A 16,524-nucleotide genomic window follows, 5' to 3' on the forward strand; every position below is an offset into this window, starting at 1 on the left:
CTGGAGTTTGGAATCCAATGGTTGGAGGATGCGGAGGGAGAGGTGTGGGGGGGGAGAGATGGGATAGCTTTTTGCAGTCCCCACCCCCGGATTCCGGGATTGTCACCCACAAAGCTGGCCTTCTGCCCAGATCTGTAGGTCCATGTCTTCAGGGGAAGCTCATGAAGGCTACGGAGTCTCCTCCTGCCTTCCTCTGTAGGGCATGTAATTATTTTTATATATTGCTGCCGAATAGAACACAAGGAACGGCTTGCAAGAACCGCTCAGGTAGCGGCCTTTGATGTACACAAAGGAAGCGGCTGCTCTGCCTCCTGGGGCTTTTGTACGCCCATCAATTCTCCTGACAGATGGAGGGGAAGGGTGGCTTGGGCATTAGCATGGCTTGGAGAACGAGTTGGAATTGCCTTCATGTTAATATCCTACTTTTGATCTATTGGAAGGCTGTCAGTGAGAGAGGGAAAGTGTCTCACTAGGCGACATAAATCAGATGCAATGAAATAGCTCTGCTCCAGCAAACTCAGCCCGTCCTCGTGTTGGGTAAGGGACAGGAAAGCCTCCCTGCTCCTCCAGTCACTGCTGGGAACACATAGCAATTCAGGGCTCCTTCCACCTCCACTCACCCCGCTCCCTGCAGGTTCTCAGCTCGAGTTCCTGGTGGCTCAGGTGGCCTCCTCTCTGCTTCTCAATCCCTGTCTCCCTGGGACCCATCCTCTAGGAATGACCCAGCTCCAGATCTCCAGAGGTTAGTCTGAGGAGGCTTCTGTATGGGTGTGCTCTCTGTGAGGTCCCGAGGTTAGGTTCCAGATATGGAGGTCATGGCTGGGCGCCATGGGAGAGGACCCGAATGTTGGGTGTCTTCAAGGAAGGGCTCTTGGAACCCAAGCTTTTCCCGGGATCCCGCCAGCAAAAGGAGCAGGCAGAAGGGAGCAGTGGACTTAGAGTTGTAGACTCATACATAGCCCATCATCTTCTTGGTTCTGACGTATCTTCATTCTGTGACTTTGGCCAAGTCATTTGGTCCCTCAGAGATCCCTGGTTAAATGGGGTGGCTTTCAGCTCTCATTTCTGTGACTCTGGTCCCTTCTTAACAAGCAGGCCTCTGGATGGTGCTGGAAGTACTCCTAACTTCCCTTCCTTGCATTGCTAGAGATGGAACCTAGGGAACTGCATGCAGGAGGCAGCTGCTCCACCTGTGTGGTCTTTGGCACTCAGCCCCAGTGCTGAACTTGACCAATAAAGAGCATGTACTTGGGGGCATAGGCATGCAGTGGTAGAGCACTTAGCTAGCCTGCCCAAGGCCCTGGCTTCAATCTCCCCCTCACAACCCACTGTGGAGAGGTTCAGGGAATGAGGTGACATAGTTCCTCTTCTTAGGGCATTTCCAGTATAATGGAAAAAAAATGGAAGTAGGCACTGAGGTAAAGACACTTGGAGATCCAAAGTTGGTCTCTGTCTTCTTCCACGTTGATTGACATCCCTCCCAGCTTCCTGGGTCTCTGGCCTCCCTTCATTCCATGTCTTGGTCTCATTTTCAGAAACTTCCCTCAAAAAGCTGTTCCTCACTAAAAGGTTACCAAATAATACTTGCCAGGTTTTTAAAACAATAGCAGGCAGATTCTACACTGTGAAAAGGGAATACTGTCCAAATGGTAGGACTTCAGTCATCTTGAGATGCTTATAGGGTAGGGGGTGGAGTTGGCTGCCTCAGTCTCGGCATCACATCAAATGCCTGTAAACTGGCCTGCTCAACAAGCCCTTGTCTTGGGACACAGGGACAGAATAAGGAAGATTTTGTCCAAAGAAGGTTTAGACTCCTTGTAGGGTACACCTCCAAGAACCCTCTTCCTGGGCTCACACTGTCCAGGTGAAAAAAACTGAACCCAGGGAAAAGAGAAGGATGTGCTGGAAGTCACAGAGCTCTGTGTCTCAAAGGAACAAGACCCCAGCGGCCATCACTTGAGCTGCATTCAGCCTTCCCAGTCCCTATAGTTAAAAAGCAGGCGCACACACCTCCAAGACCAGCACACTCTCCTTCCGGCTGCCTCTCCATCTTCTCTCAGCTCCCCCGTCTCCGCCACACACATCAGCTTCTGCTCCTGTTCATACAATGGGTTGTTTCTCTTCTCCCGTGGCGGGCTTTGGCCAGATGTCTATACATCTTCCCACTGCCTGACATTCTGCCCTTTTTACTTGAAGGGATTTCAGTTATCCTTAAGGTTCACTATGAATGTCACCCTCTGACTTCTTTTGGGAAGCCTGGCCTACCTTCCCTGTCCTAATGATCACACCAATCACTTTGTCCCCATCTTCAGACACTCCCCCCTCTTCTCCAGGACGTGGACACACTTACACTGCCTCACGATTGGTCGCTGATGTGTTCACTTATGTACTATGAGGTCCCAAAACAGTTAGAACCAAATCTCATCTGTCACCATAACCCTGATGTCTCACACAGAACCTAATTTCTCAGGGCTCACAGTCTGACAGCCACCAGCTTCAGGTGCCAATAAAGCATGAAATAAAGCAAAGACTTTGATTCGTTGGAAATGTGACTCAGATTTGAAGTAGTCAACAGCCCCGGGTGCCCCGTGACTATTGTGTTGGACAGCACCATTCCACAGTATGTTCTAATCAACAGTTTTTCCCTAGACACCGGGGCACTCAGACACCAGCCCAAAGAAAGGAAGGTCTAGGGAGTATTTCATTGCCCAGACCACGTATGCATTGGTACCTGGAACGGAGAAGATGTTGGATGGGGGACTCTCTGGGTGTGGAGTCCTATCGCATGTTCTAGGCTTGGTTACTATTTCTAGAACCCATATTCTGCCTGGTCTTTATTTGGAAAAAGCTCCACGTGGCACTCCCCGAGGGCCTGCGCTGGGACTGCCCTTCTGAGCAGAGACACCAGGTAGGGCCTTTCAGGACGAGCTCTGGTGCTCGCACCTGCACAAGGGAAGACTTGCCAGTAGCCTGGATTGCATGGCAATCCCTTGAAGATGAAGGGCTCTGCTTCAAGGGTTACCCAGCTCTACCCTTGGACAGAGATAAGAGGCACTTGCTGAGGACAAGGTGGGCTCCCCGCCCCCAGCCCAGTGTTAACATCACACCTTGGGTAATCTTCCTCCACTCCAGCTTCTGATCTGCTGCCTCCTGCCCTTTCTGGTTTCTGCTGCCTCCTCTCTGGCTTCCTCTCACACACTCGCAAACGTTGACCCTTCCCCAGTGCCTTCCCTGCTCTGGGCATTTGTTCCTGCTGTTCTTGCTGCCTCGCTTGCTCTTTCTCTAAAACCTACCCTTCAGAAAATCCCTAGCCCTGCCTTGGAAGCTGATTTAAATGCCACCTCCTCTGTGAGGCCTTCCTGGATTTCTCACAGGCAAAATAGGATTGGACCCTGGCTCTGGCTCCAAGAGTGTTTTCTACAAGCTAGATCAAAGAACATGTAGCTATGGATTTAAAGCCAGAGGCTTTGGAGTCAGACCAACGGCTTCCCCTCCCTGAGCCTCTTTCACTGTATGCAAAGGGCTGGGGTAAAGATTAAGTAGGAAAGCATGTATACAACGCTCGCTACACCTGCCCGTCAGCTCATCCTCACTACACATTAGCGTTAGTAAACAATAAAGTAAACAGGCTGAGAGTTTCTGTGGTGGGGAGATCATGTGTTACTCAAAGTTGACTCCCAGAGCTGAGCACAACACCGCCATAAAAGGATTGTTGAGTTTAATCCATCAGTTGGATGCTATCTGTAATGAGGGCCATTTGAGGCAACCCGAGAGGCAGCAGGGGGTACCACCAGGGCGGCAGAGCTTTATAGAGGTCTTTCTGACAGAAGAGCTTTGCAGTAGTGGTGGTATTGTAGGCAAAGACACTCAAGTGCCCGTACCTAAGCTGCCTGAGTCAGGTACAGTCTTTGTCCTCGGATAGACAGTCCTAATGCCAAGCAGGGCCAGGGCAAGCCATGCACAGACAGCCCACACCCATACCATGGGAGCCCCATGGCCTCTATGCAGAAGCTGGCAACTGGTACAGAGGCTAGTGCTGGGGCGGGAGCCAGGGGCCCTTGCTGCCTGTGGAGGCCTGGGGCTCCTCCTTGCTGCTCTGCATGTGCCAGCCTGCTTCTTCTGGAACCCTTACCTTCCCTGGCAGGCTCTTGGTCAGGGCTGTTGGTCCCTCCAGGCAATCAACGGCTCCTATGTAGAATATTTTCTGCACAGAATAACCATTTCCATAGTGCCTGCCTCCACACTCTCTTCCCCATCCTCCCCCTTCTACCCCCACCAGAGCCTAAGGAGCCTCCACTCGGTCTTCCCTCCTCCCTCCCTCCTCCAGGCCACCACTGAAAGTCTGTGCCTCTCTTGAGCTGGAGATAGGGTTTAGAGATGAAAACCTAGGCCGGGGTGTGCCCCAGAGCAAGCAACACCTACTCGAACCTTCCTTGTTCTCGGGGTCTCCCCCCACCCTGTTTCTTCCCTCTCTTCACAGTTCCAATTAGGAAACGAGAAGAGAAATGGTCCACAATTCCTGGGGAAGTTTTGAGCAAAGTTTAGTGCTGTTTTTACCTTTTTTTTTTTTTTTTAATGGCGTGTGTGTGTGTGTGTGTGTGTGTGTGTGTGTGTGTGCCCTCATATTCCAGACTGGCCTGGAACTCACTAGATAGTCTGGGCTGGTCCAATACTTTCAATCCTGTTTCTACCTCCCAAGTGCTGAGACTGCATGTACAACTCAGCATTCTCAGGACTGTCTTGAAATTCTTAATGACTGTTCAACAAGGATGTCACATACTCATTTTGTGTTGGGTCTTGAAAATTATGCAGCTGGCCTCCAGGGTCAGAGAGGTGGATGTCTCTGAAGAGAGAAAGGGCAGCCAGGTTCCAATTAGTTTGGACTCAGAAAACAAGAACAAACTGCCAGGCACTGAACTCGGAGCTTTGAAGGCACCTGCGCCTCTTCAAAGAATCCCTGGCAGGGGCTGGAGAGGTGGCTTAGGGCTTAAGAGCCCTGGCTGCTCTTGCACAGGACCCAGGTTCAGTTCCCAACACCTACATGATGGTTCACAGCCATCTATCACTCAAGTTCCAGGGGATCCAATGCCCTCTTCTGACCTCTGTTGACACTGCATGCACACGATGAATACACATGCATGCACGCAAAACCCTCACATACATTTAAAACATTGATAAATCTACACAAATCTCTGGTAATTTCATGAATTAGCCAGTGGCCCATAGAGGAAAAAGTTCCAGAAGGCTTACCTTATATCAATCTACTCCTCTGTGTCTGTAAAAGCCTCTGGTTTCATACAGCTGAGAGACACATCTTTGTCTTCTTGTCACACTTTTTGTTGTCTGTCTGCCTGCCTGCCTGTCTGCCTGTCCATCCATCCATCCATCCATCCATCCATCATCCATCCATCCATCCATCCACCCACCCATCCACCCACCTACCTACCTACCTACTCACCCACCTACCCATCTATTTTGTTTATTTGAGATAAGGGCTTTAGTAATCCAGGCTGACCTCAAACTATGTAGAATTAACTTGAACTGACCTTCCTGCCTCCACTTCCGGAGCACCGGGATTATAGGTGTGCACTACCAGGAGTTTTATGTGGTGTTGGGGACTGAACCCAGGGCTTTGCACGTGCTAGGCAAGGGCTCTGCAAACAGCTACACCCCACGCCCCTCTCGTCACTTTGGGGGAGTCAGACTAGTAGAGCAGAAAGAAGCCCTGGATTCGAGTTCCAGACCTGATGCTCCCTTTGGCATTTCCCTTGATAGGGTATCAAGATCCTGGTGTGACATGAGTGAGGCCCATCCGGGTCACCCTTTGTGGACTGTTTCCTGCTGTCTAATCTGGAACTCTTCTGCTACAACCTACCCCCATTTTAGGTCGTTGGTCGTGGGACAGCCATGCCTCCTTCTCCATGAGAAGTCCTAGAGCTAGACCCTCTCTCACTACCTGTTGCCTGTACCTCAGCACGAGACTGGGGGAGTAGGAAGAGCAGCAGAGCCCTGGAGATGTTAGGCTGTTTCCCCAAAGCCCAGGCAAGCCCCAACTGGCCTGCCAGGGCCCTGCTAATCTGCCCTATCACCGCAGGGAAGAATTCTAATCGGAAAGCACTGGAGGGACCAGGCCCACGTGGGGGAAGGTGCTGTGTTGATTTTAATCCAGCGCTTAATTGGTATAATTGCTCTCTTCCGCCTGCCAAACCAGAGTCGGGGTTGGCTCTCCCACCTGAGGGCGGGAGCAGCTCTGAAAGTTCTTAGTCCCCAGAGGCAGGTTCTGCTGGCTGTACAGAAGCCCCCATTAGCCCCTTTCACTCCCAGATGGCAGGGAAACCCACTCACTCCAGCCTGAACCCTGCCTCAAAGTGGCTGGAAAGGTTTCTGCAGGAAGCGCCCACCCTAAGAAGGAACCAGGTGAGGAAAGAGTGGGAGAGATTTCTCCACAGCAGGGTGCCGATCCTCTAAGAGACAGGCGATCCTGAGGTAGGTGGGGGGTCTCCCCTACACTTCCGGATTCCTTGAGTTACTTGAACACAACACCGTGTCTCATCCTCACAACCAAAGCCTCCAAGACCTACCACCATTGCCAGGTGCCCTGTTCCTCCCACAGGGCACCCCTAGACAGACTATCAGTTAAAATGATAGAAGAAAAGGGAGGAACCGAAGACATCAGTGCCACACACAGGCTAAAAGGAGGGACGTGTGGCTGCATCTGACAGCAACCCCCCACTCTCCATACAGGATCAGAGTTGCCAGACAAAACTCAAATATTTTTCCAGATTTATCTTATTGGGGGCTCAGTGGTTAAAAGCGTATTACTCGAAGAAGATTCAGGTTTAGTTCCCAGCTTCCACATGGTTTACAACCATTCCTAACTCCAAATTCAGGGGTCCTGATGCCCTCTTCTGACCTCCATGGGCACCAGGCATGCATGTAATACACATACATACACGCAGGCAAAACACTCATACACATACATAAATCTAAAATTAAAAAGTGATTTATTTTATTTTTATTTTAAAATGATATGTATGTGTACGTGACTTGTGTGGTTGTGTGCATGTGAGTGTAGGGGCCTACAGAGGCCAGAGTCATCAGATCCCTTTAAAGCTGGACAGTTGTGAGCTGCCTGACATGGGTATTGGGAACCAAATTCAGGCCCTCTGTAAGAGCAGGACATACTTTTAACCACTGTACCATCTCTACACTCCCTAAAATAAACCCTTGCCAGGGACATACTTACACTAAAAAGTTAACTTTCCTTTATCTGATATTTAAATTTTACTGGGCATAGTCTTAAATATTTTGTGGGACATACTTTTTGCTAAATTTTTTCATTTACATGAAATTCAAATTTAATTGGATAGCACATACGCTGTTATTGTTGTTGTGAGACAGGGTCTCACTTTTATATAGCCCAAGTTGGCCTTGAATTCTTGATCCTCCTGCCTCTGATTCTAGGTGTTTGTATTTCAGGTGTATACCACCATCCCCAGCAGGCAGTATGTGTTTGAATTCACTATACCCAACACTACTGCCCTGGGTCTGCTCCATCACAGAGCCCAGTTGGCATGGGTGAAACATGTAGTTTCCCTGATCACCCCAAACAGGAATACAGGCTGGAATGACTATTTCTATGTTCTTGTCTTATTTTTCTCTGCTTGTCAATCTGCTTGATTTTTCTCCTTGGCATTTCCCTGTCCCCAAATATCAGGAACAGGGCTACAAACACCTATGTTCCTAAGGCCTAGAACACTTTACCATAGCACTCTAGATGTGTGAGTTGTGGAGGCATCCTGCCTTTCTGCCTGAGGAGAAGGAGGTCCAATGGCTCTTGAAATCTGTCCTTCCTTGGGAGGTGACACAAAGGAGCCCTGTCCAAATGAGGTTGAAACATACTAGACCCAGGGAGTCTTTGGATGCTAAATGACTAGCCTGGTTGCAGTGGTCCTTCCCAAGCTCTCCTGCCCATGGGTTGTACAAAATGCAGGAGATGAACTGATCAGGACTGTGGTGTACACACAGAAGCATGCAGTGCATGTGTGTAGGCATACTTGGGTGTTCACACATACCCAATCACAAAGAAGAGACTTCCTGGGGTTGGCAAAATGGCTCAGTAGGTCAGGACACTGGCTGCCAAGCCTGAGTTCAGTCTCCGGAGGTGGGAAGAGTGGGCTGACACCTGAAAGTCATCCTCTGACTTCCTTCCACATGTGTGCCCACAAACATACAAAAACGAATAAATAAACACAAAACAAGTTTTTTGTTTTTAGTAAGTGACTTCCATCCATTCTAGGCTTACAGGATTAACACTCGCCCATCCTGTCCCACTTCCTGTCTCCTTAAGGAGGTGAGCAGGCTCTCACCTCCCTTGACGTGCCTGGAGTGCCAGCATCACACAGTGGGAAGGCACATGGATTTAAGTGTCAACCACTCGGGTTCAAATCTCATGTCTTTGGCTCACTAGCTGGGTGGCTTAGCACCCCAACCCCTGTAAAGCCAGACTAGTCAGAGCCATCTTGCGGTCGTGTTGAGAGGACACAGGTCACCTACTTGTACCTGGCTATGTGTCTGGCATGTGACAAGCGCTCATAATCAAAAGTGTCTTCTGGTGGTGTCACGGCCATCACTGCGGAGTTTCTTTCTCTTCAGGAAAGGTGGCATCGCCCGTGCGGGAAGTCAGCATTCATGGCTCTGTGAACTGACCCCTCAGGCAGGCATTGAGGAGGGCTGAGTTCAGACCTGTCACACTAGACAGGTCCCAGCCCCCTGTCTCTTGGTGGTCCGCTCCTAATATTACTCTTCCCCAATACCCAAGTGACCCTCACTCCGGAGTACCATCCCTCCTTCCCTACTTTGGTTTTGTGATTTGGGCTCTTGGAGGGAAAGATGTTTTGGAGGTAAGATCTCATGTAGCCCAGGCTGGTCTCCAACTCGATATGAAGTCAAGGGTGACCTTGAACTCCTGATCCCCCTGCCTCTACTTCTCAAGAGCTTGGATTACAGGTGCCAACACACTCAGCTTTTTCTTTCTTTTAAAAATTAGTATTTTGTCAGGCGGTGGTGTTGCACGCCTTTAATCCCAGCACTGGGGGTGGGGGGTTGGGGGGAGACAACACAGAGGCAGGCAGATCTCTGAGTTCAAGGCCAGCTTGGTCTACAAAGTAAATTCCAGGACAGCAAGGACTAAACAGAGAAAACTTGTCTTGAAAAAAAAAATTAGTATATATTAACTGTATAGCATAGTCTCATTTTGATTCCAAAGCAAAAGAAAAGCTATGTTCTTCCTTGGCTTAAAAAGGAGAAGAGTGGGGGCTGGGGATTTAGCTCAGTGGTAGAGAGCTTGCCTAGCAAGTGCAAGGCTCTGAGTTCGGTCCTCAGCTCCAGGAAAGAAAAAAAAAAAAAAAAAAAGGAGGAGAGTGGATCTGAAGGAGAGGGGAGGTGAGCCGAGCTGGAAGGAGTGGAGGGAGGGGAGACTGTGGTTGGGATGTAATGTATAAGATAAGAGAAGGAAAAAACCTGGAAACGAAAACAAAAGAACAACCCTCCGTGGCTCCCCTTTCCTATAACATGGCAGTGTTTTGAGGCCCCTGAGACCCCACCAGGCACCACTCCCCTCCTTCTCTACATTTCTTCTGGAAGTCCGACATCGCTGCAGGTCTCCTGCAGCACTTCATTCCATAATTCCCACATGCTGTTCGCTCTGCTTGGCATGCTCTCCCTTCCTTACCGGGCTGACGCTGCTTGGCTGCCAGATCTCCACGCCAGTGTCACATTCTCCTGGGGGCCTCCCCTGATTCCCTGGACTGGGTGTCACAATGCTGCACTGTGACTATTAACCTGACTTTGCTAATGAGGGCTTTATCCTGGAGTGGCCCTCTTCCTCAAGGCACCAAGTGGCTTCTCCTAACGTGGTGGTTCCCACATCTGTTTGTGTCTCTGTATGACATCTTCAGAGATGAGTCCCAGCCCCATCCCAGTGCATCTGAGCTCTTCCAGCAAGGGGCAAGCCTATATTTGTATAAGGTTCCCTATAGTCAGAGCCATTGCAGGAATGGTGACCACCACTGGGGAACCATGTTTGTGGTGACAGGCCTTATGAACAGAGAGCATTCACTGTAGAGATTTTCGGCCTCATCAGGACATTTTAAAAACCAACTAATTATGCTGGGCGGTGGTGGTGCACGCCTTCAATCCCAGCACTCGGGAGGCAGAGCCAGGCAGATCTCCATGAGTTCAAGGCCAGCCTGGGCTACAGAGTGAGTTCCAGGAAAGGCACAAAACTACACAGAGAAACCCTGTCTCGAAAATAAAAAAAAAAACAAAACAAAAAAAAAAAAACAAAATGAAACAAAAACACTCAACTAATTAAGTTTTAATTAGTGGATAAAACAATGAATTTATTATGACATTTTCATGCATGCATATCGTTGTATTCTGTCATATTTACCCATCCTGCACTACTCTCCTCTTTACCTCTCAGTAGTCTCACCTTCTTCTTCCAAAAAAAGACTCGTTTTATTTTTATGTGAATGAGTGTTTTCTTGTATAGATGCATTGATTGCACCACATGCATGCAGTGCCTGTGGAGGCCAGAAGAGGGCATCAGATCCCCTGGAACTGGAGTTACAGATGGTTGTGAACTACCTTGTAGGTGCTAGGAACTGAACCCAGGCCCTCTGTAAGAACAAGTGCTCTTAACTGCTGAGCCATCTCTCCTGCCCCGCTTTAACGCCATATAAGCATGTAATACGTACAGATGCATAGTTATAACTATGTTCTGCACGAGAAAAAATAGGCATTGGTTGTTCTTCTCCCCTCCCCGTCACCCTCTCTTGTTTTTGTCCTTCCCTGATTTAGACCTCTTCCTCTAACCACACATAATATTCCGTCTACTTTTATATCACATTGTGTACATATCTACATATATATGTATACAGATATATACACACATTGATTACTTATTTTTTTACAGCCTTGAGCATATGAAAGTATCCTGCCACTGAGCTATATGCCCAGTCTATACATAGTACATATTTAATCAAGATTCCATATACAATAGAAAACTTTTATACTGTATTTGTCTTTCTGAGTCCCATAACATAATCCTCATATATATTTCACTGCCACAGCATAACTTTATCTTCCTTTATGGGTAAATACATTTCCATTGTCTGTATTGACCATGCTTTTTCCCCATTCTCCTGCCGATGGGCCTCTAGTTCCTTATCTTGGCTATTGTAAAAAGTGCAGGAAGAAGCACAGATGTTCAGGTACCTCCCGCCAGGCTGTGCTTGATGTGGTGGTGGTGGTGGTGGTGGTGGTGGTGTCTTTCCTAATTGCAGCATTCAGAGTGAGTCCTAGTCATTTTGTCCTCATAACCAAAGGCTGTGTGTCAGCCTGTCCATCATAGTCCCCTTGATGCCAAGCTGGGAACTTTCTCCCAGGCATGCTTGCATGAGACTGTCAGGACAGTGCTGCTAAAGTAACTCAGGCAAGGGACAGAAGCACCTCTGACCCTTCTCAAGCAGGCTTGTGCTGTTGGCATAAAAGCAAACCTCTTCTTTCCCAGTCTTCCAGTCAAACAATTCTCCTTTGACTGTGGACTTCAAGCTTTGTGAACAAGACCTAGGGTTTCCATAATTTGGGTACCAGAGGTCTGTGTGGGAGTGGCTCAGAGCTAAGACCCCTTCAAGACAACAAAGTCTAAGCATAAGTTCAAGAGCTTGTCACAGATCAGCTGGTCTTTGCTCCATGGAACCAGCTGTACTGGATAACAGAGTTTCGGTGTAAGGCCCAGACTAGGAGGCAGAAACAGCAGCATCTCACAGCTTGGGCATACCTGGGGAAAGCTAAGCTGGGAATTCTGTCCTTTTTGTTGAGATACTGAGATTTCTAGGGATCATATCTAATGTTTTGTGCCCTTGAATCTCTGTGCACATAGTCACCCATCCTTCATTTATCTGTTCTGAGAAGCAGTAACTGAAGGGTGACTTAGTCACTGTTCTATTGCCGTGAAGAAACTCTGTGACCAATGCAACTGTTAGAGGAGAAAGCATTTAACTGGGGACTGGCTTACAGTTTCAGAGGTTTAGGGCATTGGCAACATGGCAGGGAGCATGGCAGCATGCAGGTAGGTGCTGGAGCAGTAGCTGAGAGCTACATTCTGGTCTGTAGGCAGAGAGAGAGAGAGAGAGAGAGAGAGAGAGAGAGAGAGAGAGAGACTCTGGACTTGATGTGGGCTTTTGAAACCTCAAAGCCCACTTCTAGTGACACACTTCCTCAAACAAAGTCAGACCCCTTAATCCTTCTAATCCTTTCAAATAGTGCTGCTCCCTGATGACTAAGCATTCAGATATATGAGCCTATGGGGGCCATTCTTATACAAATCACCACAAAAGGTTTTGCCTGTGGCATGCTTAGACCTTCCATGGGGGAGTCCCAGGGCTTTGGCAGGAGCCATATGAAATTAGAAGGTCTTGAAGGGTTAAGGAACAGGCAGTGCTAGGGATGGGTCACAGAGAATGGCTTACATCTTTGGTGAGGTAGAAGGTGGAGATTTTCCCTCTGCCAGTGCAGGGGGCAAGTCCATTATATGATCCTTGGGGTGGTCAGGGTTGGGGAAAATGTTATACTCAAGGCAGGGGAGTTAAGGATGCAGGGGAAATACTGGTCATCACAGATGGGCGATGGTTTCTATGTTGGATCTGAAAGGAGCAGTTGGAGTCATAAATAGAAATGCCATAAAGAATCAAGAGTTGGTGGTTTGGAATATGGGAATTTGAAAAGGTGGGATACATGATAAGTGGTACTTCAGAGTGCCAGTTGGCTTTCCAAGGCCAGTTCGTCTTACAGGCTGATCTGCAACCTGCATTGGACTGATCCTTCTCCATCCTCTTTTCCTTCCATCAGGCGCCTAGATGCCAACCTCATCTCCCTAGTCCCTGAGAGGAGCTTTGAGGGGCTGTCTTCTCTCCGCCACCTCTGGTTGGATGACAACGCACTCACTGAGATCCCTGTCAGAGCCCTCAACAACCTTCCTGCCCTACAGGCCATGACCCTGGCTCTCAACCACATCCGCCGCATCCCCGACTATGCCTTCCAGAACCTCACCAGTCTTGTGGTGCTGTGAGTACTGTTTGGGTCCCCACCACCAGCGGGGATGGGAAGCCGCACATTTCCTCCAGTTGGGTCAGGAGCTTTGCTCTTTTTTGCATGTGTTCAAATCTTCTCGATTCAGTCCTTTCTCTGAGGACAAGATGAATATGAACATTGCTTCTTCACTCTATAGGATGATCTCCAAGCCAGATGACATTAAGCTTATAGAAGTACTCTGAGGGTCACTAAAGGGACTAAGCATTATTATAATCGGAAACCAGAAATATTTTGTTCTTTTATTTTCTCACTCTACAAGAATAATAACCATTCCATGCTAATTGGAAATGTAAGTCAAGACTTTCTTAAATAATTCCCACCACATTTGACAATCAAAAGATGCGGTCAGATGTTTTGGCATAGGGATAGAATAAATCCATCTCATTTTGCAGGCCTAAAGAAGCAGGAAAGGCCATCACATGTAATTAGATGTCAAAGCCCCAGCAGGGCAATTACCTGGAAGATAGCATCCCTGGCAGGGAGAGGGGCTGGGGTTAACTCTGCCTTCCTAGTGGGAACTTTACAGTGCAAATTAGCTTCTAGCTAATTGCTATGAATGATTGGTAAGTTCATAGTCTAATTACTAAGGGCTTGGAGGTCATGTGTAATTGCTCTGGGTTACATACTAATTGCTGTAGGAACATGTATGTTAGTGACTCTGCTAAGTGGCAGCATTGCCTCCTTTGTTCCTGGAAATCTGGTGTGGTTTTCTAGGCCATCATGAATGGAGGATACTTAGTTCCACGTGAGACATGAAGATGTAGGTAGTGATTTATTTGTCTATTGTTCTGTCTTGGGAACTTAGAAAGTGAACATGAATGTCCTCAGTGGAGTACTTCCTTCTACTACAATAGCCATACCCTCCACCCTTCTGGGAGTCATTAGCTTTGGTGATGTGCCTGTGACCTCACATGGGAATGGGGTCAATCTCTGTGACAGACTAGATGACTGGGAAAATGAGAATTTTATGATGGGTCCCTGCTACATGCGCAACGGTTTGCATTTACAGTCTAGTTTCCTCTATGAGAAAAGACAACCAAGGCTGTGACGTGACTTTGGCTGCTATAGCTGAGGTGGTAAAGACAGAGGGCCACCCAACTACGGGGGAGTAAGAAGAAAGCTTCACAGGCAAAGCAGGGCTGGGCATGGAGAGAGATTGGGATTGGACAATCAAAGAGAACTAGAGCGTTAAGGACGTGGAGGAGGGATCAGGCTCTGTCCGCTGATGGTGAACAGGGCCGTCCAGCTGTAGCAGAAGGTCCTTGTACAGAATGGGGGGGGGCTGAAGAGGTAACTTTGGGGGGCAGGCTGTGGAAGAGCAAAGGCTCTGGCTTCTATCCGCCGGTTGTGGAGGGGAGCTTGCAGGTTCAAGCGAACGTTAAAAGGGCTATTTTAGGATGATTAAAGGAAAGGATGGATGGAAGCACATCGAGACCAGAGATGGGAAATTAGGTCTGAGGCTCTCGTGTATCAGAGTTCAGTTTGGGGAGGCAGATGAAAGGAGGGGTGGGAGGGTGCTCCTCTAGGGGGCACGCTGAAGGAAGAATTGATCTATCTCAGAGGTTTTCATGGGGTGGAAGACCATGTTGAGAAGGAGTCATGGATGACTTCAAGGCTTGGTTGGAAGCTAGGAAGCTGGCATAAAATCCAAGCCCAATACAAGGTAAAGGGGTCCCACCGAAGGGACAAGGGATCAGAGGAGAGAACCTTGTACAGAGGAGCAAGGCAGAAACAGATCAGGTCCCTTGGCACAAGGTGAGGCAGGACGCATCACTTCTATCTTTTCTTGCTGTGGGAAGGAAAAAGTTTTGAGCTGGAGGTGACGCTGAAGGGTAAAGAAGGCTGGAGGATGCTGTCCTGGAACTTTGAGATGAGCTGTGGGGAAGCCCGGGGGGGGGGGGCAGATAAGGAAGAACAGCCCCAAGAGGAAGCAAGAAAAAAGTTTGTTAAAACTGAGGGGTAGGCTACGTGGTGTGCCTGTAATTTCACAATGTGGAAGGCTCCGGCAGGGGGATGGCAAGTTAGAGACCAGCATGGGTTGTATAATGAGACTCCGTCTCAAAACAGAAAACCACAAGGGGTGGATGGGGGCCCATCAGGATATAGGCAGGCAAGTGTGCTGGTAGGGACAAGGCTCTCTCCAACAAAGCCTGCACTCTGGTGTTGCTCTGACGTGTTTGAACCCTTTCCACATTGGTGGCCCTAGAAGAACACTAAACAGAATGTCTTTAGTAATGGCCGGCAGGTAATGTTGTAAGCCCCAGCCTCGGTCCCTGGCAGGGCTACTAAAGGTGCCAGGATGCTGGAGCTGAATGGACAGTTCAAAGGAGAGAGGGAAGGCCTTGAATTAGAGGTCTAGGAAGCTGAGATGGTCTAGACCAGAACTGAAAGGGAAAGAGAGGGTCTGGGAAGCTGACAGAATGACATTTGGGATAGAAGGGTGAAGGAAATAGGAAAAATTAAAAAGCCTTGGTAAGAGAAGAGAACTTATTCTCAGAAGGCAAGGGTTGTTTTCCAGAAGATTCCTGAATTGGGGGGAGGGGTCTGTCTTCCTTACTGGGACCTGGTGGAACAGATGGGGGTGGTGGTGGGAGAACAGAGACTCAGAAGACTAGTGGCCCTCCCCACCTAGCTGGATGGCTTTGGTTGAGTGCCCTCACAACTCAGCAACATCTTTGCCAGCCAGCCTGCTTTTTACCCCTCATAAGTGATTTCCCTTTTCTGCCTAAAGATGTTTGTAAATTCTTGAACTTTAACAGCGTAACTCAAATATGCCACAGTGTAGAAAGTTCTGCATCTAATTTTCCCGGAACAATGGATGCCTTTGAGGGGCAGGCTCTGTTCTTTCTTCTAGAGAATTTTTTGGTATTATTACATCTTCAGTCTCATGTTTGGGATCCTTTCCTTGAGAGACCTCAGTTGCTGATGTCCCCTCCCCCCCAACGCCAATCGGTTTTTAACTATTTAAATCTTTGTTTTACTCTGCCATGTCCACCCTGAGTGTGTCCGGCTTTCTTTGCCTTTCTTTGATTTATAAGTGTGTGCGCCCAAATGTATGGATGTGTCCCATGGGCATGCAGTGCTCACAGAAGCCAGGAGAGGGTGTCAGATCCCCTGAGACTGGAGTTGCAGGGAGTTTTGAGCTGCCCAGTGTGGGTGATGGGAACTGAATCCGAGTCCTTTGTAAGCACAGCAAGTGCTCTTCACTACTGAGTTGTCTCTCCAGCCCTGTGTCCAGCTTTCTGTCTGATACAAGTCAACTTTCACCACTGCATACTCTGTTCCTTGGTTCAAATTGATGAGCTCACATATGCTATATAATATAGGTGATATATTATATAATAGAGTATACGATCTATGGTGTAT

General features: G+C 48.5%; 1 protein-coding gene across 5 annotated transcripts in view; it reads left to right on the forward strand.

Moving 5' to 3' along the window:
• The window catches only part of Lgr6 (leucine rich repeat containing G protein-coupled receptor 6), a 116,636-nt gene that overhangs the window by 63,449 nt on the left and 36,663 nt on the right, over nt 1-16,524 (forward strand). For all 5 annotated transcript variants that reach the window (XM_036202523.1, XM_036202524.1, XM_036202526.1 and 2 more), the window contains exon 5: nt 12,916-13,131. In XM_036202523.1, the coding sequence (XP_036058416.1) occupies nt 12,916-13,131 (216 nt within the window). The remainder of the gene's footprint in view (nt 1-12,915; nt 13,132-16,524) is intronic.

The sequence above is a fragment of the Onychomys torridus genome, chromosome 11 (genome assembly GCF_903995425.1).
Source record: "Onychomys torridus chromosome 11, mOncTor1.1, whole genome shotgun sequence".
In the NCBI taxonomy this organism is placed as follows: domain Eukaryota; kingdom Metazoa; phylum Chordata; class Mammalia; order Rodentia; family Cricetidae; genus Onychomys; species Onychomys torridus.